The sequence below is a fragment of the Ochotona princeps genome, chromosome 9 (assembly GCF_030435755.1).
Source record: "Ochotona princeps isolate mOchPri1 chromosome 9, mOchPri1.hap1, whole genome shotgun sequence".
Taxonomy (NCBI): Eukaryota; Metazoa; Chordata; class Mammalia; order Lagomorpha; family Ochotonidae; genus Ochotona; species Ochotona princeps.
Genome location: NC_080840.1, coordinates 32,931,064 through 32,957,405, shown reverse-complemented (window position 1 = coordinate 32,957,405; position 26,342 = coordinate 32,931,064). Strand labels below are relative to the sequence as shown.

The 26,342-nt window shown below is 37.8% G+C and overlaps 1 protein-coding gene across 4 annotated transcripts in view; it reads left to right on the top strand.

The window, feature by feature from the left end:
• VPS13B (vacuolar protein sorting 13 homolog B) overlaps positions 1–26,342 on the top strand; it is a 657,044-nt gene that overhangs the window by 504,808 nt on the left and 125,894 nt on the right. For all 4 annotated transcript variants that reach the window (XM_058668587.1, XM_058668588.1, XM_058668586.1 and 1 more), the window contains exons 37-39: positions 12,290–12,492; positions 15,240–15,447; positions 15,767–15,951. In XM_058668587.1, coding sequence (XP_058524570.1) covers positions 12,290–12,492; positions 15,240–15,447; positions 15,767–15,951 — 596 coding nt within the window. The remainder of the gene's footprint in view (positions 1–12,289; positions 12,493–15,239; positions 15,448–15,766; positions 15,952–26,342) is intronic.

Genomic DNA, 26,342 nt, shown 5'->3' with positions numbered 1-26,342 from the left:
TGCTAGAAGAATCTTGTGCGCTAAGTAATATTTAGAAAAACACCACTGGGAATGTGTCTTAGGCATATTCCTTCATTTGTCAAAGGTACAAAAATATTTTCATTCTCCTGATAATTTTACTGTTTTATCTTCTGAATCATCGCAAATCGATGAGAAATGTATCAGAAAAGGGAATAATAAAAGCATAGAGAAAAAAAATTGGTTTTCTTCCCAAAATATTATCAGTAAACTTAAATACTCAGAGATGTGCTCTGATACTCATTTACTTTTTTTCCTTTTCTTTCTTTTTCTCTTTTTGCAAATTATTCACTAAAGTGGTAGAAGTAATTCCAGTTGTTCTGGTGTTTTCAACACTGGGAACAAAACAAAATGATGAAATTTTTCACTTTACAAAGACAAAACCCACCAAATTTTAGCCTCCTGTTTTGTTCTGCTACCCTAAAGTAGGAGAGTTCCAAGGAACTTTTTTTTCTTAATTCTGCTCTGCAGATGCTAGTGTAACAGTAACTTACAGTAACCTAAATTGTATTACCACTGAAATTCTGTTCTCTGTGTCTTCAGTTCTAAAAAAAAAAAAAAAGCTCTAAAACTCAGATTTTAGTAGATAGAATGCTTGTATTTTAGAAGTTGGTGTGTAATACCATAAAAAAATCATATAATTGCATTATCAATATTAACATGAATCTGATTAACAATTGATATTTTACATTTGTTATTTTATGCAAGCAAAATTGCTCTTGTTGTCCATTGAATCTAGTCCATTCTGTAGTGTATTCTTCTAAAAAATGAAACAGCCCTTTCCCCTCATATATATACACATACAACATAATCATTTTTTACTATTTGAAGTGTGTCATTTTGGAGAAACTACACGTATATGATTATAAATTCTGAACTGACCACGTAGCACTTTCCACAGGAATGGTGCAGAGTGAGCTGCAGACGTTAGCTCCCTTGTCAGGGTAAATTATGGCTCTATTAGGACGGCACTCCTTAGATTTCGGCCAACAGGAGTGCACAGTTGAGAGCTGTAAAGGAGCCATGCTTGCGGCTGCACTGGACTCTCTCAGAGGCACTTATATTGGCAACTTTCACGTAGCTAAGGAAGTAAAAATAGGATATAGATGCTACTGGAACAAGGACCTGAGAGAGGCCATCTTGGCTGACATGTTAGCCCAAACTGGGGAGAAAGTCTGAAGATCCAAAGACTTGAAAGGCTTTTCATCCATGCAAAAAGCAATGAGTGGAGCTCCTTCTAGTGAAGCAGCTGGGATTTAAAAGAACCTTCACCTTCCCAACAGACAAAATTAGAAAGCAATCCAGCATAGCAAGATTGTTTTGCACTTATGTAAAATGCTTCTAGGGCTCACCAAATTAACGACCATTAAAAATACAAACAGCCTGAAGTTCCTTTTCATGCATTGAAAAGTGAAACCAGGTCATTAGCTGATACAGAGCAGAGCAGCAGCTTTTCTTTGCGCAGTTCACCAGGTCTACTGAAGAAAAGCCCCTCAGGCGTTATGCTTAGCCTTGGGATGCTATAGAGCCTGCAAGGTAGTCTGAAGGGAAATAAAGCATTAAATTAGATATGACTAGCTAAAAGAATATGTTGCAATAGTAAGTGGTTTACAACACCCCAAAGACTCCTGGTACCTTTAGGAAGAAATAGCTTCTCTTTCCATTGCCTGGACAATAGGAAATGAATTGTTCGTCAGTGGAAACCAGAAGACAAACTTAACTTTTGAGCAGCCACTGAGGATTCAAGTGGAAATACAGCTTGTAGACAGCTATACAAATCACTAACAAACTATAATGAATATTGGGTGTGGGCATCAGGATCCTGTCATTTCTGACACTATGTCCCGAGTAGCTTAAACCCAACACTCAAGACAAGGTGGAGACCTCATCAGGTCTGTAACATCTGGGATTTTTATTTGTCATTTTGGCATACCCTGCAAGCGCAAAAGAAAAAGTAAAAGGGGATTATCTTGACAATGAAATGAGTTACTGAATCTTGTGATAATGAAAAGCAGAAGAATTCTAATGCCTCTCTATAGTCCCTGAGGTAGAGGTGCGTTTATAGTTTTGCAGAAGTAAAATGGAGGTGGATAGAACAGATGGCCTATGGTCCATGAAACACAACACCCTGCCTGCCTGTCCCAGCACTGTGTCCTACTATTAATCCTGGTCAGATTCCCTCATATCACTTCATAACAAGCTTCAGAGTTGCTACTGATGAATTGGCGTGTACTGAAATATTTCCTTTTTTGTTTTTTCATCCTTAAATGATCTATAAATGATTGGGGGAGCAGGGAATATGGTATTTGTGCGTTTCAGTGAACTATTGAGGCATTAAAAAGACTTGAATACAAAGTTTCAAAACTTGAAGGAGAAATAAATTGAACTGCTAAAATCATACCTTTTCCAATATGCTATGTTATTTTTGTAAAACTCTAATTCTGTCCTCTTCTTAGAGATCATTTGCAGCACAGATTAAACTTCAATGTGCAACTTTTATTCTCCTTGTAATTGTTATAATATATGATCACATAGATTTTAGGATAACAATAAACATTATGATTACTACTAGCTTAGAAAAGATCGTTGGTTAGGTCCTTAAAATTTTATGAATATTTGAAGCTTAATGAAAACATTAGTAGAGCACAACAGAGTAACTATTTTTATAACAATGTATTATGTACTATATAAAGAACTGGAAGAGAGGAATTGGTTGACTCCACACACACACACACACACACACACACACACACATACACACACAGGAAATGGAAGGGCTGCTTGCCTAGATTTGAATGGTTCATTGCCATATATTTGTGTTTAGCTATTCATAGTACCCTAGCAGTATGTCCAAATATTAACATGTCAATGAAAAATTTTAGAAAATTTTTGTTTTTCAGTATTAAACTAATGGGTAGATACTATTTAGATATGTTTCCCTCATCTACTTGCTCCTTGTCTAAGAAATTGTGTTACTGTAATACTGTATCTTTTGGAGGGATGTATTAACATTTTCCTCTGCTTAAGGGATTATAATTAAATTGTGCATTATGTGTTTATTGTTCTTCAGGTGCTTTTTTTGTTGTTTAAAGCTATATGATTACTATAGCTGTTTTGGATTCTGATGGGAAGTATTTACAATACATGCAGTGATAACTTCAGAGATAATTTCTGGGTTGAATTTCTGATGTATTCCTTTCAAGACTGCATGAAAAACAAAAGTTATCTAATAAGCCTAAACTTAGGTTATCAAAGGAATCTCCTGTGATTGGTGCCGTGAACATGATGTACCTGCCCAGCCTGTCGTAGAGGGAGATGAGCTCATTGCGGAGAGATAACCATCTCTGACTTTTTCTTCTGATTCATCACTGACCTGAACTCCATTTGAACCTTGTTAGACGAAAAAACAAGCAGAATTCCTGGCCCAAACTATAAAATATAATTAAGCCCTTTTGAAATGATGTGTAAAAGAACATTGCTGTACCCCCACTTATAACCACTACCACCACCACAACCAATAAAGTTAAATCAAGCACTGCCTGTAATGGATTAAAATAATAAATGTTCTGGATTTCAGTGTTTGAAGTGCTTGAAGAAAACAGGCTCCCAGCAGCCTGGGTAGCTGAATACAGGAGAGACATTTATTAATGACGAGTTCAAGGATTTGGCCTGTTTAAGATCACTACTTTCTGTTTACCGTGTGTTACACATCTCTTGTATTTTACACAGCCCACATGTGTCCACACGCAATAATGGAAAGCTCTTTTTTTAAACAAAAGAATTGTTAATTGTGTAAGTATAGTTCTCTTGGGGTATATGAAGTCTTCTTAAGACTCTGCTCCCTTCTAATGAGAAATCCAGTGCAGTGCTTACAGTTTTCCATGTAAATTTGCCTTCAAATCTTGTCTCTAGGTAAATTAGTCCATTTCTTTCTCTTGGTTTTGGTTATCAAATTTCGAACTTAATCTAGACTTCTTGCTAGGAAACTGCTGGCCTCAGGTTATATATTTTAGCAGTATGTCTCATTCCAGTAGACCTTATGTGGCCTCATAGAAAAAAAAAATACTACTTTTCCCACTAGTTTTAACAAAGTGTTATAAAAGAAACTGTTTCTCTTAGATATGGGCACGTTTGGATAAGAAGAATGACTGATAGAAATTTTACACATACATGTATTAAAATAGAGTTTTGCTTGGACAGGAGGAAATAGGGCCTTTAGAACCACAAAAAAATACCATCAATTAACAAGAAGACCTATCATTGTGCAAAATGTAATTGGGGAAGAAAATTCAGTCTGAGTAAGGAAGTACTTAAAGACCTTTGCTTTAGTTGCTGCTCCTTTGCATCCTAATGACCGCACCTGTTAGGTTTGCGGTAAGGAAACGACCAGCTCTATGGAAAAAAAAAAGAGAAAATTACAAGTAAATCCACATCCTCAAGTGTCCTGAGTCTGTGACAGCAATTTAATTTTGCCTGCAGTCACAGCAAATTGCCCTCTTGTCCACACAAGTCAGAGGCTGTTTGCTTGGAAAGTTTCTGGCAAAGCAACCCTGTCAGCGATGAGTGGCTGAAAACACATCTGAGATGTTCATCTATTCCCTGGTTGAAGCCCTGGCCCTGTTGGTTCTGTTGGCATAACATACTGAGGGCGGGCAAGAGAGCTGGAGGTAGGAAAAAGCACTTATTCACAATCTTGTTACCAATTGGAAAAATGAAGTTACTTAGAGCTAACAAATGGCAGTAGTCTTCATGAAGCCACATAGTGCCAGAGGAAGGCAGACAGAACACGCATCCCTGCCCTCCTGCATGTTGGCCAATTGACTGACCAACAAAGTTACACTCCAGCTTATCTCTCAGATGAAGGTGAGGACTCTGAATCCCAGGGTGGTTGGAAGGAGTGGGTGACAGAATATATGCAGACTAAACTACACATTGCTTGGCACAAATGAAGTGCTGAGTAAGTATCACTCTCTTCATTTCCGTGTCCTCTCTGTCAACTTAGTCACATCATATGAGCTCAGAGCGTAGCCCATGCCTTCTTAGATGTAAAAGTCGCCATAAAGGACATCCTTTTCAAGAACCCTTTTTGTCCTTTTCTCCCACAGACTGCATGATCCAAGAATACTGCATTTACCGTTAGATAACAAGCTGAATCAACTTGACATATCAAAAGATAAGACTTTAATAACCCACCAAAGCCCTATTTCAGATACATTTATGATTTCCTTAAGTCTAGTTGAGATACTAAACATATCTCATGACTTCCGTTGCTATGAGGGAACTGGAAAGTGCCAAAGAATCCTATATGGAGTCCGCTGAAATAATCTTAACTCCCTCATTGAGTAAAGACTTAGAGAGCTAAAGTGATTTGACCAGCATTCACTGAGGTAGAATGAAGATACATCTCTTGGCTGCTGGTCCTTTCAAATCTGAGTTATGTGGCTCAAGACTAGTTTTTATGTCATTGCACTATCGAAGAAACACATTTGTTTTAATGTAAAAAATATATATATACCGGTTGTTTTATCTGTGTGACTTATTTTAAGAAATGATTCGGCAGCAGTTTCCTCATGTAATTAAATTAGCCAGCTACAGTAGTCATCACAGAAGCTTTTCCGCTGTGTGTTCACCATGGCACTTTTTTCCATACAAAGGTTGCTCCTTGCTTTCCAATATGCACAGTCAGATCTGCCAGTTTGCTGACCCCCCCCATTCCACCTTTTTTAGACATAGCCACATGATCCAGTTAAGTTTTATTTTTCTAACAAACTAACACAACTGTAAAAACAGTGAATATGATGGCAGACTAGTGGGGAATAAGGAGGGAAAACATATCCTCCAGCACCCTTTGGTAGCTTTAATTTTTGTTTTCTTAGGATCATAGCACTTTAAAATGCCTCACCAAAAAACATCTTCTCTAGACCACGGCCAAGTTTAAGTAGCTAACTCAGTAGACATTTCTTCTTTCATGAGAAATTCTCCCTTTCTTTATGAGAAAGAAGAAGAAATCCTCTTCTGGCTAATTGTTTTTCCATTTTCTCAGGTAGAAAGGAGAGATCTGAAGTAGTGAATGCTGAATTCCCAGCATTCACTCACCAGTGAGACTTCCTGGGCCCCTTGGCTGCCTGCCTCTGAGAAGTCACCGTGTACTTAGGAGGAGAGATGCAGGATCGGGCTAGGCCCACCAGCTCTCAGAGGGATTCGACTTTGAAGTCAGTGTGTGAGCACAGGAATCCCTTGAACACCCGTGTATGTGTGTTTCGAAACTCTCCTGTTTTGACTTGTTTCAGCATGTCAACTATTTCTTGTACTTTAATTTGCTATTTTACTGAGTATAATATAGCCTTAAAGTCTTCTTATAAAATTGAATGTAATAAATCAGTTCTGACCAATTTACATATTTTGATCAGAGGCAGCAAATGAGACTTTTTTCATGATAAGAATACTCTCATTTTTATGTATGTTAATCTTTTTATTGCTGGTTCTTTCAAGTAATTTCTTTTTTTCATAAATTGATCATGTCTTTTTGGATTATACTAAGAAAAAAAAATTCTTTACTTTTTGAGGCAATCTGGTGTATCACTGTTATGCAAATCAGCTTCTGGATGTATCTAACACATGCTTGGTGATTTTCTGGTAGCATAAGATTACTTCCAGCTGCATGAAAAAAAATTAAAACAGTACCTGGATATGCTTGCTAGCACATGTCATCATTGCATTCTCTTTCCAATGATATACAGAAGCTTGATTTAGATTGCCTTTTGCTCAGTCACCATGCAAAAAGTAGGAGCCTCACTAAAGTATAGTAATTACAGATGATGTAGGGCTGGCAGCATTTTGTAAATGTTTTCCAAAGCAAGTGGTTTGTGTTTATGGGTCTTCTGAAGGCATATTTTGAAGGTAATGAAACTATCTGTTCCTTTGCTACTCAATGAAAAGTATGCCAGCGTGCAAACAAAGCAAGGTTATTTCTGTTCCTTCCATCAGTTGTTTCTGAAATTGCTTCTCAGTGTTGCTACACCTCATTTAGTTTAATTAAATAGCTGACATTAGTTTGCTACAACTGAAATTAAAAATGTAAACACAGGTTTTTGAAAACAGTTAATGGAAAAATCCAGCAGAAAAGCATTCTGTTGAAGAGAAGGAGGTAGAACAAAAAGGTAAAATGCTCGGTCAAAATGACCTGATGACACAGTTGCTGAATGCAGCTGGGGAACCTGGATGGGACACCAAATGAGAGAAGAGACTGATGAGAATCAAAGCATATCTATACATTAGTTACTAAGATGATTGTCACGGTGGAATGACTGGTTTTTGAAAGTCTTACTCTTGGTTTTATGTAAGCTCTTACCATTGAGGGGTGCTGGGTGAAGAACATCAACTTTGCCGAAAAGCTTAACTTAATGCAGAATTAGGGAACCTCTTTTTTTTCTGCCAAGGGCCTTTTGGATATTTATGACATCATTTGTGAGCCATATGTAATTGTAAGGCATCTTCACGCTGAACTGAGCGATCTAGTGAAGTTTGCTCTAAGTCGTGTACACTGCGAACAGTGAGGGAGCAGCGTGTTCAGGGCAGAGGGCCTGCCGAGGGGGTCTAGGAAGTGCTTCCTGTAATTACAGGTTGGAATTTAGCAGGAGGGAGTGGAATTCTGCAAATAAGGAGGGGTTTTCCAGGAGTAAGGTGCCACCTCTGTACCTCCTTTCCTCCCTCCATTCTTTCCTTCTTTCCTTCCTTTTTTTATTTTACTGTGAAAGTGCTGTTAGGGAGAGGTGTATAATCAGCTGTCTCAGACCCCAAATGGCCACAGAGAGGTCGAAAGTGTCACAGGCTTAATGTGCTAGGCTGTGACATTGACCCTGTTATCACAATAAAACCCTTTTGAATCAAGCATGATAAACTTAACTGTTCTTTCCTGATGAAGACAAAAGGAAGTGCTGATGTCCCAAAGGGCTACTTGCTTCCCAAACTGAATGAGGAAAGGAGATTTAATAATCCTATCATGAATCCAAGAGACTATTTCCCTAGGTTGTGATAAAAGTATGAGGTTTGATTTTCCATCTGTAAATGAACCACCATCACTATCATCACTATCCTTCATTATTAAATGATCACCACTGTCTTTTATTACTGGACATTTAAGACTAAGATTAAGACCACTTGAATTAACGTTTTCCTATTTTTATATTCCAGGGTTTTTAAGTAGCAGGACATGTTCATAGGAGAGCTAAAACTGTTTTAATCTTAAAAATCAATCCTTGTTGGTTAAGTTTTCTGTAGTGTATAGATACAATAATACCATGGTAAATGCTGGTGGACCTGAGGTACAGGCAAGTATACACTGTAAAAGGATTAGAAGAAGCAGAGTTGAGGGCAGATTACTGCAGAAAAGAAAGAAAAGGAATAGAACGGGAAAAAAAGAATAACAACTTTCACATCAAATAATTAAGGAATGGATTTGCATTATGTGAATATGAAGAAGCAAAATATACTGATAGGGATGGAATGATAGCAGGAAAGTGTTCTTCAAAAGTCTACGTACTTAACAGAGTCAGCATTGTCAATGTTACTGGTTATCAACACTCAGCCACCCCCACCAAGTTCTTACTGTGTCAGAACTTGAAACTAACAGAATGCTAAGGGAGAATCTGACGTGAAAGAAAACTTAACACATTTACTTTATCTTCGTATAACCCAGTACATATTACATCACCTGTCAATGTTGGTAGAATAATGAACACATGAATGCGTAACTGTCCAGTTGCCAGTGAGCTAGGTATGCATATTCCTCATAGAGTTAGGAGCCAGAGAGTAGAACATGTTTGAGAAAGTCAGACCTTGTTATGGATATTCAAGAAATACTGTTAAAGTCATCAAAGCCAAGAAGTCACTAAAATAAGAAAATTAGGGGCAAATAGAAGACTAAGGATCAGGCTTTAAAATCCTGTTGGCTACAAAATTGGTATCAATTGATATACTGTAGGGTACAAGTAACAAAAGTTCCAATCTAAACTTATTTAAGCAGGGTCATATAGGTGAAAAAATGCTAAACCAATTTTGTGCTTAAGCATGTCCATGGCAAAATTCATTGGGATGCTGCCTCCTATATTACACATCTCCAGCCTCAGGCACCAACATATAGCTGCCAGCAGCTCTAGCACCTTTGTTTGCTTCAAACCAGGAAGCAAGTGGAAGAGTCATCCCATCTTTCAGCAGAAAAGAACAGGATTTGTGAGACAATAGGGGAATGTTCATGTGTTTAATAGAATATTTAGTGATACAAAAACCCAGCCATTCCAATATAGAATATGGGTGTCCCAAGCATCACCTTAATTACCTCATCAGTCTCCTGCCAAAGAGCTTAAATGTAAATAGTAGATAAATACAGAAATATATAAATGTGTATACATAGATAATATATATTATGGTAGATATCCCTGTATGTACACTATATGTATACACTTAAATATACATTTTGTGTTACTTTTAGTTTTTATTTTATTACTTTTTATTTCTGTCTGCTAAAAGAACCTAGAATCAATGACAACCTATTGGCATTGAGCACGTACACCACCCAGATTTCACTCTGTAGATACCATTCTTCAACGAAAGAAATCAAGGCCCCTTGGAGAAATAGCTGATGTCAAAGATGGGAATGGGTGAATATATAAGGTGAGCCCGAAAGATCTCATGGCCGGGAATGATGTGTGTATAGCAGAAGGATATTGGAAACAACTAGAAAGTATTCTCAATGGCCAAAGCTTGTTCAGTTTAAGTAGCAAATAAATACTGATCATTCTGGATTATAAATCATTAAATGCTTGTTCATGAGTCCATCCTCTTGGAAATGCTTGAACTAGCGAATGAAGTCAAAGTGACAGCTTTAAATCAGGAGAAACAGGAAACCACCATTATCATACACCTTAGTAATAATTCTTGTACATGAGAACCATTGGTGCATTCACTTTAGTGGTTGAGAGTTTGTAAAAGAGAATGTTTGCATAATCTTCCAGTATCTCCCCATAATCTATTATTTATAAAGGGGAAAAGGATACTTTCACAGTGAAAAAGAGGATCTACCAGACACAGCTTTAGGCAGGTGATAAGAGTTAATATTATCAGCAGTAAAACAGTGTTATATTTCCTGTCCAGCTTGATGCAGTAAGGGTATCACATCTGTGGTATTCCTGCCAAAAAAATACATATCTCCCTTATAATCACATGAAAGCAGCAGATAAACCCAAGTTGGCAGGCCCTATAATGAACCTGAACCATTCAAAAGTATCTAGATCATGAAAGACAGATGACAGTTGACCTATCTCAGCTTGTACACAACTGTGGAGAGCTGAGAGCTAATTCCATGGGAATTCTAACTTGATTTTAGAACCAGAAAAAAAGATGAGTTGGGAAAATAACAAAATGTAAATGAAGGCTGTAGATTATGTTAGTGTTGAGTTACTGACTTCAATATTTGTAGTATAGTTACATGGTTGGGCAAAGGAGATATATGAACTTCATATATTTTTGTAATTTTTATATAGATCTAAAGTTATTTTGAGAGGAAGCGGTGTGTGTGTGTGTGTTTTAAATGAAAGGTTTTGGGGAAGTAGTTAGGTACTAAGCTCTCTCCTACCCAGCCGTTTTAGCTTGAATTACAGTTACACAAAATGGAGAATGTCAAAGATGGAAGCACCTTTGTCTCATGTCTACCAAATAAGAAACTTGGTAAGATAGCCAAAAATTCTAAATTCTAACCCATCAAGTCAGTTTCGAGGAACATGTCCTATTATGAATGACAGTTTTTTTTTTTCTGTGTAGTGCATTGAATAGTAAGTAGTGCATTGGTCCTGGAATCCAAGGTAGTCTTCCAGAGCTCGAAGGTCACGTGGTCCTCCCTTTCAGTGCTTTTAGCCCATTGTGACTAATTGGATGATGAAGTTATGTGCTTCATGTAGCAGAGAATCACTATGGAAAAGTATTTACAGTGTCAGGAAATGTAATGCAGTTAAGTCTGAAAGTTCAAACTTCACCGCCAAACTCAAAAAACATGGCTGTAATTCTTGAATATTTTCAACTATTGTTTTTATTTTCATTTTCTTTTATTTGAGTGAAATTTGGCTTTGAATCAAGGGAATTGTGAAATGAAATTTTCAGTGGTACAATATGCTTGATGAAACAGTGTAAGACACTGATTTCTGCCATGATAATTTGTTCACAGAAATCTTAGCACAAAGCTTTTGTGGGTGCAGTGCCTTCTGAGGAGGATTAGAGGCTTGGTATTCTGTTTCTGCAGTAGGAACATACAACATATATGAAGTTTTTGTATCTCCAGAGAATAGGAAAGCCAATGTGGGGACTGTACTGTGAGAAGTGTATACTGTGCGCCTAAGGTGTTTTTTCATCTGTCATCTCTTAAGGCTCAGATATCATTAGAAAAATAAGCCATAGGCATTATAAATGTGGTCTGGTGAAATTCAATATTCACAATGACAATTTAGAATATGAGCTCGTTGAGAAGAAAGTTAACTCACCACTCTAACTCAGCATCTAAATATCTGAAAGTGTGCCATTGCTTTTATGAAAAGGTTTTGATCTGCATTCCTAGTTTGAGTTCAAAAGAAAACCTTCATTGTAAAGTGTATTCCTTTTCTGGGTGTATTTACTTTGAACTACAACATATAGTTTTTCTCATAAATCTAACCTGCCACTATCTGTTTTTAAGACTTTGTAAAGTTCAAGTGGTTATGATGTGTGAAGTTTGGATTAAACTAAAATTTTCAGAAAACACATGTTATATATTTTGATTGTTTTGAATTTTAACATAGGCCAGTCGAAAACCTGAGTGTCTAGTGAAGTAATAGACTGTACTCCATTACTGTAAGAAATCATAGAAAATTGCCCTTTCCCATCATGTTAACAATAGACAAATGAAGCAGCTGTTCTTATTCTTAATGCAGTTGTTTGAGAAACTTGCACAATTTAATGAAAATGTCTCTACTCATAAAACTTAAAATGCTCACACATGGAAAAAGTCATAATGTTTTGGCAAATATTGCTTTGTTAGGAATGTGAATGAGGTATTACCTGCTTCATAACTCGAATTCTGTATAAATGGCATAGAACTCTAGTGGGGAGCCAACTGAAAAAGACTCTGGCAAAAGATGAATTAACATTCTTTAAAAATATAGCTGATTATTTCCCAAACTTTCTGTTTTTGTTGCTAAGGAAGATACATATCTCTCTCCATTTCTTCTCTTTGTTTGCTTTTCAGGCATCATCCTTGGGTCTTCATTTCAACTCAATATAAATGATTTTCTTCTTAAAACAAGTCTCAAAGAAAGAAGTCGGATTCTGCTAGGACCGTGCTGTGCCACTGCCAATCTGGAAGCTAGATGGTGTAAACACAGCGGCAACCCAGGCCCAGAACAATCCCTACCAAAAATATCCATCGATTTAGGTGGCGGTCTGTTACAGGTCTGTGGCAATTGGCCATATTTCTCTCATAAGTTTTTATGTAACCTTTGCTCATTTTCTGAAGTGCTCCATCGAAGTTTAAATCTTTGTGTAGAGAGAAATGGTGTTGTCAGATTGCCATCTTATTAAATTTTCTAAGTTTTATTATGATGTAATTCACATGCCTTACAGTTCACTTATTTAAAATATACTATTTGATGACTTTTTAGTGTATCCATGAAGCTTACACTTGTTAGCACAGTACATTTGAAACAGTTTTCATTACTAGTCCCCAGAAAAGCCATTAGCAGTCCCCCCATTACATTTTATACCGCCCCGCCTTGCAGTCCAGCTAAGCACTAATCTACTTTGTAACTGGATTTGCCTGCTGAGGACATTTCATAGAAGCGGAGTCATAGAATATTCTCTTCTTTTATGACTGACTTAAAAAATTTGTTGTCTTGAAAAACAGAGTTGAGACAGAGAGAGAGAGAGACTGAGCGAGAAGGGGAAAAGAGATCTTCTATCCACATGTTCAGTTCCCAAAAGTGACAGCAACCAGAGGTGGACCAGGTTATAGCCAGGAGTTTCATCCAGGTTCCTTCCCCTGCCCCCACCACCACCACTGCCCCCACCTGTGGGTGGCTGGGGCCTAAGCACTTGGCTGTCTTCTAGTGCCATTCCCAGAATGTTAGCAGGAAGATGGATTGAAAGTAGAACAGCTGGGACATGAACTGTAGCCCATATGGCTTTACCCACCACACTGCAATGCTAGTACTATGATGGACCCCTTTTACTCAGGATAATGTTTCAGGGTTCATATTTTAGCAGGTGTTAAAATTTTACTCCTTCATATATCTGAATTTTCCATTTTGAAAATATATTTCATTTTATTTATTATTCATTAATTGGTGGACTTTGAATCATTTCCACTTTTGACAATTACTGAGAAAAATGGTGCTATGAACATTTGTGTTCAAATGTTTGTAAGGATTAATATATTTGGGGTAGGTCACTAGAAATCGAATTGCTAGGTTCAAGTTTTTTTTAATGTGAAACTTTTCTAGTGACTAAGTATTCACTCTGTCTCAAATGCAGTGTCGCTGGCAGGATACCCACATAAGATACTATTTCCTAACTGTAGCTTTCTTAGCTATTATCATGCCCGGTTACTAACACTTAATAAGTGTCACATTGCAACTTCTCAGTCGTTTTATTTTTTACAAAAGATTTATTTATTTATTTGAAAGAGTTCAGAGAGAGAGGGAGAGAATCTCATGCATTTGCCTTGAAGCCAGGTGTGAAATGTGTGAGGGTATCCAGCTTATTTCTTGATAACCTTTCTTGTGACTAGAGTTTATTTCATGTTTCACATGATTTTGTGTCCCCACCCCTACGAACTGAATATGAGTATTGAAAGCTTGAAAGGTTGATGATAGAAAATTGAAATGACTAATTTGTCAGTAATGGAGATACATTTTTCATGAGTTTCTTTTTTTCATGTATAAGTGTTATTACTGCAGCTTTTTACCAAATTTTTTTACTGATGCAGAGCAAGACAAAGGAAGTCCTAACGACTTTCTGCTTGAGTTGTTCTGGAGACTTTCAACAGCAATCAGAAATTTTCACATATTTAAAATAAATGTTAAATAAGTGATTTTTGTGTTAATGTTTTATTGATAACATTAATTGTATTATCTTTCTCCAAGGCAACAAAGTAGCTTTATATTAAAAATAACAGAAAGAGCAAAAACCAAATCTTACCTCTATATTCTGTTACTGTCATTTAGTAATGTAAAGGCTAAAGCATGGCGCTCTACTCCTCAGCTTCACTTTTTACATATTTATATTTAGCCTCACCCAATTTAAAAAAAAAAAGTTGATGACAACAAAAGTAGGCTTGGTGTTGCATCTGTTGCTTTGCTTTCTGAGAGTCTAAACCTGTATATTGAAACTTGTCTCCAACATATAGGACAGTTCTTTTCTGTGTATTCTTTGCTATGATTTTTGTCTCTTCTCTGTTCCCTGGTTCCCTGAGAAGTAATCATTGTACTAACTTTATTCGGTATATTTGAGGAAATTTTAAATTATTGCAATTGTGATCAACTGACAATTATTAGCTACTGGTCATTCTTCTCTTTTAGACTGATACTCTCATGCTGGAGAACACTTCATCTTCCCTGTTAAAGGAAAGACCAAGTCTTTGTTGTTGTTCTCAACCCCTTTTGTGCCCCCTAAACAGCTGGTTCTCAGGGTCTGTGAAACTTTGGGTGCTTCCACATGCTCAGTAAATAGATGTCAGAGACCTGCTAAGTTTGGATTGATCGAGAAGTTCCTTCTCCTCTAAAAAGTGAAATTGTAAAGAAAGGAACGCCATGCTCAGGATTGCTTATTAATGCCATGGCAACATGTAGGAACTGCGTCACAAGATGATAGTGATTAACATTTTGGCCTAGAAGATCTTTATTGCCTTCTGTCAGACTAGAGTAGTTGTTCTTTTTCCTCATGGCTAAATTGTTTCATAAACATTACTTCATGTCTTCGTAACTGTCATTATTCCAGCATTTAAAATTTTTGGTTTTCATGATATAATATGGGATGGATTTTCTTGTTGTATATTTATACAAGCCATTGGATTTTTTCCTGCAGTTCAACTGATTTATAGAAATTATAATTATCAGTAATTAAGCTAGCATTAGCCATGCATTAATTCAAATGTGATTGTACTAATTGATTGCACTAATTTTGCATTTTTCACAATTTTAAAGGTCTTTTGGGGCCAAGAACATTTGAATTGTATAGTACTTCTTAATGAATTAATCAATGGATACCTCAAGAAGGATGAAAATGTTCAAGTACATGTTTCTGAACCTGTGCCTCAAATGTCATCTCCTGGGGAAAAAAGTCAGACCTTCAGAAGTGAACAAAGTTCAGACGACCTGCGCACGGGTCTGTTTCAGTATATCCAAGATGCTGGTAAGTAACAATAGCTTCAGTATGAGAAGTGGTATATGTGTGTTTTAAACACACATGAAGTAATAATATATGAAGATTACTTTAAATAATGTTAATATATTATCAGTCTCTGTTAAAGGGGATTCTTGATTTCCATCTGTGTCAAGCTATACATCAGCTAGCCTCTTTATATTTTCTTATATTCTTATATTTTTTTCTCACTTTAAAAAAACCAACATTTTTCTCCTAAAAGCATACACTGATATATTTATGTAATTATATATTTTATATAAACATTATTATCATAAGATATATAAACATTTAAATATTCATTTGATAGAACCTTTGAAACTACCTGGTGTCTATGAAGTCTTGTTTTGTAATGAAACTGAGGACAGCCCGGGCATGATGCTGTGGAGATACCCAGAGCCTCGAGTGCTCACTCTCGTGCGGATAACTCCTGTGCCTTTCAACACCACAGAGGATCCAGACATTAGCACAGCAGACCTTGGTGATGTGCTTCAGGTGGGTAATGGCTCTGAATTTGATACTAAGCTCATTTTGGCAAGTGCTGGTCCTATATTGGGAAAAACATTGGAAACATATTTATTTTTTGTGGCAGTAGCATCATACTTAAGTGGCTGTTATACTGCATTATTTAGGGAATCATGACAAGAAAAAGTGTGAACATACTCAGTATAGCTGCAATTTTCCCCAAATATTTTCTATTTATTTATTAAGAGGCAGAATGACAGAAAGGAGGAGAGAGACAGATCTTCTATCTAGTGGTTTGCCCCCTAGAATGACCATAACAGCCAGTACTGACCCAAATCAAATCCAGGAGCCAGAAATTCTAACTTGGTCTCCACCATAGGTAGCAGAGACTCAAGTACTGAGCCATCTTCCAATGCTTAGAAAGAAATGAATCAAAAGTGGGGCAGGTGGAACTCAAACTGGTGTGTGGTATATAGGCATTATAAACAGTGACTTTGTGGCACAATCCAGCAACTCCCCAATATTTTCATTTGTGATTGGCTGAATAAGTGGATGTGGAGCCTGAAGATACAGCCTGGTAATAATGTAATTCAGATTCACAATATTTAGCAATTTCAAGAGTTCCCAGTTATACTGTTCATCTTATTGTAAATAAGTCTCATGGTCTCAAACCATAGCAGAAAAGCTCATTCAATTTACTACACATATACCAAATGTCTACCATGTGGTCACAGTTTCTAACACTGTGAGTTGTAAAATATGTCAGAATTGGGTGACTGTAGTTTTCATTTCCAGAGCTGAAAATGGTCTTAGTGTTTGAGGTAGACGAATTTCCTAGCAAGAAAAACCATTTAATCAATGGTGATATTCCCTGTGATTGAACATTTGTTGCTTGTTAGTTTCTTGAGCTTAATGTGAATGAACTGGTAATATCATTGTACTATTTTTATTATACTTAAAAATATTTTAGGGATCTGAATTTCTCCAGAAATATCATCTTCCCCTAATCTCCCACTTGTTACATAGGAATCATTTTGAATGCTCTTTTTTCCATTTCTCCCTACACCCAACCTCTCAACAAATCTTTCTAGTCCTGCCTTCTAAATATTTTTCTAATCCATCTGTTTTTTTCTCACTCTTTCTACCAGTATAACATATCTAAGCTACCATCATATTTTCCTTACTCTGGCTTCCTAATTGGTCTCTGTGGTTCCGTTTCTTACTTCTTGTAATACATTCTGCAAACAGCAGCTGAAGTAGTATTTTTTAACATATAAGTCATATCATGTAGCTCTTTGAACTTAATACCATTTGGCGATGTCCTCTAATACTGAAAACAAAATTCAGACCTCTTACGGTGGCCTCCAAGGCCCTGTGATCCAGACTCTGCCCGTTTCTCTGTCTGGAACTCACACCAGCCTCCCCCTTTCTCACTACACCAATCTACACCAATTGCATTTGTCTCCTTTTTGTTTCTGAACATACTGTCTCCACATTTCTGTTGTTCTTTCATCTTTGAGCATCACTTCTGCTCACTTTGCTCATCGGGTACCAGCTCAGATATCATACACTGGCAAGCCCGCTATCACTACCTCATTTTTTGTCATGTTATTTTAGTTTCTTCGTGGTGCTTATTGATACTCAAAATTCTGTTTTGCATTTATTTGCTTACTTGCTTATGCTCTTCATTTCTGTTACAAAATAAGTTATTTTTGTGTATTCATTATGTGTCTCCAGCCCCTGATACACAGAAACACTCACACATTTTCTTAAATAACTTCTGTGTAGGTAACAAGTTGGAGTAATAAAGCAAATCAGAGGAGCCTGGGGTAAATACTAATATTAATATAATCCTCTCTAAATTCCTTATTATAATGTATTTAGGCAAATGTTCATCTTCTGAATTGATAACAGTGAAACATGTGGAGTTCATAGAACAGATTGCCAGGTTGTCAACAAGTATCTGCTTTGATTCTTAAATCCTCACAGTTGTTTCATGTTCATGTTCATGTTCATGATTATGTTCTCTGCCAGTATCCTTAGCTTGTTTTTGTTTCATGAAATAGCAATAGCTGTGAGTTTTACTATCTCGTTAAAGTTGCTAACTGTCTATATGTGGATTTCAGCTGACTTTTTAAAGGTTCACATTAATAGCTTAGTGCTAATACACTTACTAGCAAGTATTCATGACGTACTATAGTGACATTATGTTGCCACATAAGGTGTCTGAGGTAGTAAGTGCATTTGTTAATGGTGTGTTCTCTGCTCACTGTAATTAGAGGTATGAAGCATAGAAACAGGAGGATTAGCTGTGCATAGAATGCTTGGGTTCAAAATAAATCTCTATCACTTACTGTATCACATTGGACAAGTAAATTAACCTCTCCTATTTGTGGTTTGTACTTTACTTTTCTCCAACAGTAAGATGAGGCTAGTAGTAATATGATACTGTAAGAATTAATATTTACCTAGAACAGTACCTGGAACATAGCAAGTGTTATATAACTAGTACTCCTATGACTCTGTCCAGAATTCTTTTCAGAAACCCAGGCTCCCAGACTGGGCTGAAGAGATCTCAAGTCTGCTAACTGACTCTCCGGAGCCTCTGGAATAGTTCTAGGAGCACTGGGGCAGTCCCAGAGTCCCAGACAGTATGTTGAGCTTCTAAGCAAAGCATTACAATGAAGAAAGCTTGGCAGGTTTCAGCATGCAAAAAATTGGTATCAAAAAGGTCTTGCCGTGTTTCATAGTAATTGAAGAAACAAGAAGCCAGAATATGAGCCAGTCTCACAGACAGAAATACTGACATAGGGAGTAAGACAGGGTTGCAACAGCTAGAAGTTAGAAGGGAAAACTTGGATGCGATGATGAGAAGGAGAGCAAGCCCAGAACGCGTGACTGGGGTGGAGGAAGAGGAAAGCAGGGCAGCAAAGCTGGGCTAGAGCTGTGCTGCCGAGCTGGTCCAGTCCTCATACTGTCATTACAAGAAGGATTTGTCCCTCCACTCGGGCTGGGTCTCTTCTGTGAAAGAATCTGTCTGAACTGTAATCTTAGAACCTTGCAGATTGTTTTGTTTCCTTACCTTTTCTGTTGAGAATAGAAGCTGTGTGGCATGAGCCATGTTTGATTCCACATGACACCCCTTTTCTTGAGTACCCACAATGCTAGACTGCAGGCCTGCTCCTCGAGATCAAGCTACAGATAAGGTGCTCTTCATGACTTGGAATCTCAGCCCATGGGGCAAGTGTCTGTGATGGGCTAGAGTAGGAAAATTTCCCAGTTCTGGCTTTCACGAGGACCCACCTGTTCTCAGGATTATTTTCCTACAGTTATCTCCGGATCTAAGCCAGAGACATAGATAAACTAATGACCAGCTGACTCTAATTGCAGGCAGTGAGTGAAAGGTACCCTTTGTTAACTTGGCGTAATACAGATGAAGGGAGTAGGCTTTGAGGTCTCCACTCTTTTTTTTTTTTTTTTTAGCAATTCAGTTACCTAAGGCAAATCATGATCTCTTGAAACTTTACTTTGCTCACCTAAGCATCGGAATTAATATTGTTTATCTTCCACAATTAATGTGAGGTATTACCATATAGGAATATTATAACTGGTGTAATTACATAAATGCCTTCTACTTACGAGGTTTTAGTAAATGTTTATTTTCTTCCCTCAACTCCTGCACATACAAATGTATGGATCACTGAAAGTTGCTCCTTACTAGAATTCCAGCTTTCCATCTCTCTTTCTTCCAACATATTTTATGTATTAAGTTCTTTTTAAAAATAAAGGAAAGAAAAGCAGGTAGATTTTATAATTCCCTGAAGAAAAGCTTGAGTGGCTGTCAACCTGCTAGGCTGACCTTGAAGGTCCCTGTCCCCCACCCCCAGATATGCCTTATAGTCCCAAAGACAGGATCTGTGCTCTGATCAAACTGACCTGTTGGCATTCGTCAAGCCAGCCCATAACATACTACTTCCTCTTCATCTTTAATCCCTCTTCTCCACTGGTTGAAATCATAACCACATTTCCAGAACAGAATCAAATGTCATGTATTCCATGAGCTTTTTCTGGATGCCATGTCCAAACATTATGTCACTCTCCTCTGAAATTCTATAGCACTTCATGGCATGACTGCGCTGCTATTTTCACCATTTCCTCACATTTTACCTTATGTACGTAGATCATTATTTTATGTTTTCTTTACTTACATTTTATTTGTCTAGCAGACACAGAGAAGAACAGAAAAGTGAGGGGGGGAAAGCAAGGGAGAGGGGAAGGAAGAGAAAGTTATCTTCTGTCTCTTGGTTCCCTCCCAAAATGCTTGCAACAACCACTGTACCAGGCCAAAGCCAGGATCCTACAATCCTATCATAGTTTTCCACATGGGTAACAGGACCCCAAGCACTTAAGCTATCATCTTTTGACTCCTTGGATACTTTATCAAAAAGCTGAATCAAAACCAGAGTGGACAGGACTCAAACCAGGTTCTCCAATGCAGCACACAGATATCCTTAAACAGCAGTGTAAGCACTGGGCCTCATACGTGCCCACTCCACATGTCCTTATTTGCTCTCCCTCCTGTAGATCTCTAAAGGAAGGGATCGTGTCTAATTTGTTATTTTGTCCCCTACAGTGTTGAATACAGTGAAAAATGGTTAATAAGCATATTGATTGAATGAATGAACATGTGAATTTCCATGTTCTTATTTCATTTTATTCAAGGCTTTACATTATATGTTGCTATTTTCTGGAGCTAGTGAATGCATTTTGGTTTTCTAACAAAAAACTGGGCCTGGGTGCTTTGTGGTATTCTTCAGTGGTGTCATCTGTCGTAAATGCACCCTGTAATGTCATTACATTACATGGCCTCTTGATGAGATCATTGGCTATTCTGCCAAGGCTGCTTCTTGCTCCCCAAGCAAGGGCTAGTTCTTCAATATAAGAAAAATTAACCTCTCTGGCTTTAGTCCTAAAAACTAATGGATGGCCTTCTTTCTTCAGTACAATTTAGTTTATTTTTTAAAATTGACTTATGTACTTCAGTTAAGCTCAGATATGCCAGTTAGTATCTCATCATTTTAGGATCACTGATGAAGCTCATAAACAAATTTCCCACATCACCTTAAGGATTTTCTTTGCAATTGTAGTGACAAATATGGAAAGGATGTCCATAATATTAAAAGTAACCATAGGTTTAGAATAAAACTTTAAAGTGAATATTCATGGAAAGTTTATCTTATGGTCATGTTATGATTTTACTATGCTAAATGCCAAGTGTCAGTAGTAGACTTAGATATCTGTCAAATCAAGTTCTGAAGGGTGAGCAGTGTCAAAATTTAGGAGCGTTACGCAGTTTGAATTGCCTTCAACATGGGAAATTTCTAGGGCTGTCGGATACATACTAGATTTTCCTCTATCATCAACCTACTGTGTACACTAATAAGCATTCCACTTTGGAATATCCATAATCCCAGATTATGCATTTGTTGTCCAACTTTCTAATAAAATTAATTATTGATATTTAAATTCTTATACATGTGTGTTATGATGCTTGTTGCTCTAGCCCTTGGAGAAAGATGATCCTTACCTTGGCCTACTGTCACATACTAAATGAAGATACCCGAAATTTAGTTCAGGGAGTAGGGCACCTGCTGTCCCACATTGGAGTCCCTTCACTTGATTAGAGACTCTGGCTGTCACTCCAGCTTCCTACCAGTGCAAACCCTGGGAGGCAGCCAAACTGGCTTGAGTAATTGGGTTCCTGACACCCACATTTGAACCTGTGTTGAGCTCTTGGCTCCCAGTGTCAGCCTGACCCAGCTTAGCCACTGTATGCATTTAGGGAGTGAACTGGCTTGTGGGTGCTCTCTTTCTGTTTCTCTATGAAAGAAGCAAGTGCTTTTTCAAATTTTAGTGCAACATATGAGTAAAAGTTAATTGGAAAGTTAATTCTGAAGCTTGAAGATACTTTAAAAAAAAAAAAACAAGGAAGTACTATGAAATTAGGGAGCATTTGATACAGTAGTTAAGTTTCCACTTGGGATGCCTTAAATCCTGACTTCATGTCTGAGTAACTAGTTCACATACCGGCTAAGGTGCTTCCGATCCAGCTTCCTGCTTTTGCACACCTTGAGAGGCAGCAGGTGATGATGCAAGAGCTTAGGTCCTTGCCTCCCATGAAAGACACGCAGATGGAGCTCTGGGTTTCTACCTTCAGGCTGGGCTATACCTGGCTGTTAGGCGCGTTTGGGGAGTGAGCCAGCAGACAGAATATCACGCTCTGTTTCTACCTCTCTCTGCTATTTAAATTCAAAGTGAAAAAAAAAGATAATTTTTTTTACAAGGACTATGAAACCACACAGCTTTAATGTCAAATTTATACCTTTCCCCAATTATGTTTATCCCTTCAGATGTCAGAATTCCCTAAGTAGCATAATTTTTTTTCTCAACAACAGCTTCAAAATTTAGTGCAGAATTCTTGCATGAAAAAATCATGACTAGAGTCCTTAAAAGACATCTTTAAAATGGAACCAGAAAGAGAAGACATAAAAGCAAGCTGCATCATCTGTTTATTTCTAGTGGAGAACAGTAAACCAAAGAAATCAGTGAACTCATGGACTTTTGTTTGTCTAGTTCAAAAGTCAAAGCAATTAATTCTTAAAGCAATACTAATGTGATTATAAAAATCAAAGGGAAGATGGAAAGACTGCCAATTGGAGGGATAATGAACAAAAAATGTTATGAGGTGATCAAGTGGAGAAACTGATACCATAAGAAGTTAATAAATTTATCTCAAGTCATAAAACTTTCAAGTGGGAAACTCAGAATGTCATCCCCATAGGCCTGTTAACCCTTTACCTGTGTTGCCAGCATTCCGTATCAGGGTGCCAGTTGGAATTCTAGCCACTCCTTCATGCAGCTTCCTGCTAGTTCACCTGAGAAGGCAGTGGAAGATGGCCCAGTTACTTGTGTCGTGCCTTTCTCATGGAAGACACAAATGGAATTCCTGACTCCTGGCTTCAACCATGACCATACTGGACTGTTGTAGCCATTTAGGAAATGACCAGCAGGTTAAAAATATCTCTCTCTCTCTCTCTCTCTCTCTCTCTCTCTCTCTCTCAGTGTTCTTGTACCTTTAACATAAATCTTAAAAACAAAAAAAGAATATAATCCCCACTTTGACTATAAACCTCTGCCATTTCTCCCATTATAGGATGCCATTATAAATAATACATTGGGGTGACAGCAAACTAGTCAAGGAAAAATGTGGAAGTAGCTTTTTACTTTTAAATTATTAACACATGAAATGGTGAATAAAATAATTATTACCCAAACAATATGCACAATGATCTTAAATCAGAAAAAGTGTTCCCAGCCATGGAAGTAGGATTGGCTATTAAGACGCCAAGAAGTCATGTTTCCATAGGAAGGAGGGACTTATCATTGCTGGAAGCTCAGGGTAATCATTAAAGCATTTGTTGGCACAGGCCTTCCTGGCTACCTCTGAAGAAAGGATGCCCACATGTCTGACTCACCTGGTAGCTTAATCCCCTTTATGGAGATGAACGTAGCAGCTGTCAGATCTCTGTTTCTTAACATTCAAATCATGTAGCCACCTAAAAAAATCTTTTGATAATTTGGCTTCTAGTGCACTGTGTCCACAGAGTGTTGCATGCCATTTGGGTCAGCAGGAGTATCCAGGCTGTTATACAGCCCATGGTAAATTAATAGCTTGGCATTTGGCTTACATATCATTCCCTAGTGAATTATGTTAACATGAGTCAGCATTCCTAATGTTTAGTCAGTGTTAGGATATCACGAAGTTTTCAGACTACAAAACCAATGGTCTTGAGTCATGGCAAATTCATCCTGTTTAATCCCCTCATATAGGTGCCACCTTCCCAACAGGCTGGCTTTTTCCAGATGACAGCTTTGTTGTTCAGCATGTTACACATCTTTCCAAACAAAATTCTGTCACTACTCTGAAGACTTAGGAAAAGTAGGCAAAATATATGTAAAACATTCATTATAGTGCCATATACAAGTGAAAACCTGGACTCGATAAATAATTAAAATCATTACCCTATCAGTTGACCAAAGATCTTAGATCTTATTCATATTAAAATAAGCCCTTGTTTTCTGAGAGGGCCGTTTTTGTCTGTTAATGTCATAATTATAAGGAGTGCTAGCTGTGCATACAAGCAGCAAATGGAACATTTCCAGTGACACAGAGTGACTGCTACAAGAAACACTTTTTCCCATAGCTCGGTACTCAGCCTGAGTTTGTGGTAGCGGATAGCAAAGACTTTGCTGAACCTGAACTAAAACAAACAAGATATTGGGGGGAGGTGGTTAGCATCGAGGCAACAGTGGAGAGCTTAGAGTCCATTGGGGCTCTGGCAGGACTGAGGCTGGGAAGGAAGACAGGAATTAAGGGGAGTGTGCATTCACTTTCAGTTGCCTCTACTTTCCTTCTGTGCTGACTTTGTTCTTTTCTTTTCAACATGGTAGCTTTTGTCCCATTTCTCAGGCCACCAGACCTGACAAAGTCACATTTACAAGTCCAGTTTTTGTTGCAGTTCACATGCTCTTGGCCTGGTCAAGTTTGGCCTTCAGGTGGTGTCACATTTTACTAACATGACTCTGAATCTGAAGTCAGCAAGCACTTGGTAGAAATCCCCCAAGGATCTAGTGAGAGTTGCATTATCTCTTACTGTTTGTATTTTCTACCCTGGCTGAATTGACTGAACTCATGGTTGGTACTGACCACACACTGGTGCTTCATTCCCATCTGACTGATCTTGAAGGTCTACACTGTGTTTCCTGCTCATCTCAAAGGACGCATTCAGAGGAAGGCTGGCCATTGGCAGAGTGACTTTGCAGGGACTGCCACACTAGCAGAATAGGCTCCCAATTGCTGTGATTTTTCCAGCATCTCCCTTTGCAGATATCTGGCAAAACTAATTCTCTGCACATCCAAGAATGTCTGCATCTGGAGGAAAGCTTCACTCCACCTTTTAAATCCTCTTGTTGTCCTCCACTGCCATCTTTCCACACTCTTGGTTCAACGATGTCCTGTGTCTTACATGCCTGTGAGATGATTTCTTGTCCCTGGTGGGTATTCTCAACCGATGCTGTGACTATATAGCACATTGGAAATATTGAGGATTCTATAAAGACTCTCCCAGTTCTAATGAGACATCAAAGCTTTCCATATATTATTTTTTTTTTGAAATTGCCTTTACAATGTGATAAAGGTCTGCAGCTTAGTGGTGATTTCATTGTGTTTAATCTGCCAATAACATTGTATCTACTACTTATCCAAAGACTTGGCTTTTTTATTTTTTATAATTACACAGAAAATGTTCCAAGTTAGACAATAATTTGCAGTTTATCTAATAAATTAGAAACTAAGCTTTTGCTGGTTTAAATTCAATTTTATAACCATCCTATAATTTTAAAGCATATGTACTGGTTAGGCAAAGTTATGATTTTAGCACGTGGTGACACTACAGAAAGAGAATCCTTCTGAAAGTTCTTTACAGACTAATATGATTTGCTTCATTCACACACAGCTTAAAACAAATGAAAGGCAGTGTTCTTGGGTGTTTCTTTTCAGCGGTGTTGGGCAGTTCACTCATAGCTGCACATATGTTCCCAGAACCCTGAGCTTTTTTATGTTATAAGCACCTCCCACCTACTGGCAGCTGTATTAATGTGTCCCAGAAGGCTTTGCTCCCATCCATCATTTTCAAGGGGGTGCTCAAAGCCAGATATGAGACTCGTTTTTATTGAAATGCAAAAATCGAAAGAAAATTGTCTATAGGGCTTTGGGGAAGGAAGAGGGTGTGCCAGACTCTTAGGAAATAACGGAGAAGAAAATAATCTGTGTACCCAGTGGACACAATAATAAATGTTTTTGAATGATGGAAATGGTGCTGGATCAACTACCTAATGTTTTGTATCCAGAAGCCATTGCCTCCTTTTTGGACAAAGAAGGGAAATCTAAAATCGAGTATTCTCTTAATATACCGTTAATCATTCTGTCTTCACAGTGTTATGGAAGTCGAAGAAAAAGCTGGGGTGGGTAGTAGAGGCGTCTAGGATAAATGAACCTTGCCTGAGGATTTTAAGGAAAATAAAAGTGAAAGGACCTGAGCTGGGTGCTGTGAATGATACAAAGGTAAAGAAGGCTGTAACTGTTTTTTTTTTAAAGATTTATTTATTTTATTACAAAGTCAGATGTACAGAGAGGAGGAGAGACAGAGAGGAAGATCTTCCATCCGATGTTTCACTCCCCAAGTGAGCACAATGGCCAGTGCTGCACCGATCCAAAGCCAGGAACCAGGAACCTCTTCCAGGTCTCCCACGTGGGTGCAGGTTCCCAAGCGTTTTTGGGGCCGTCCTCGCCTGCTTTCCCA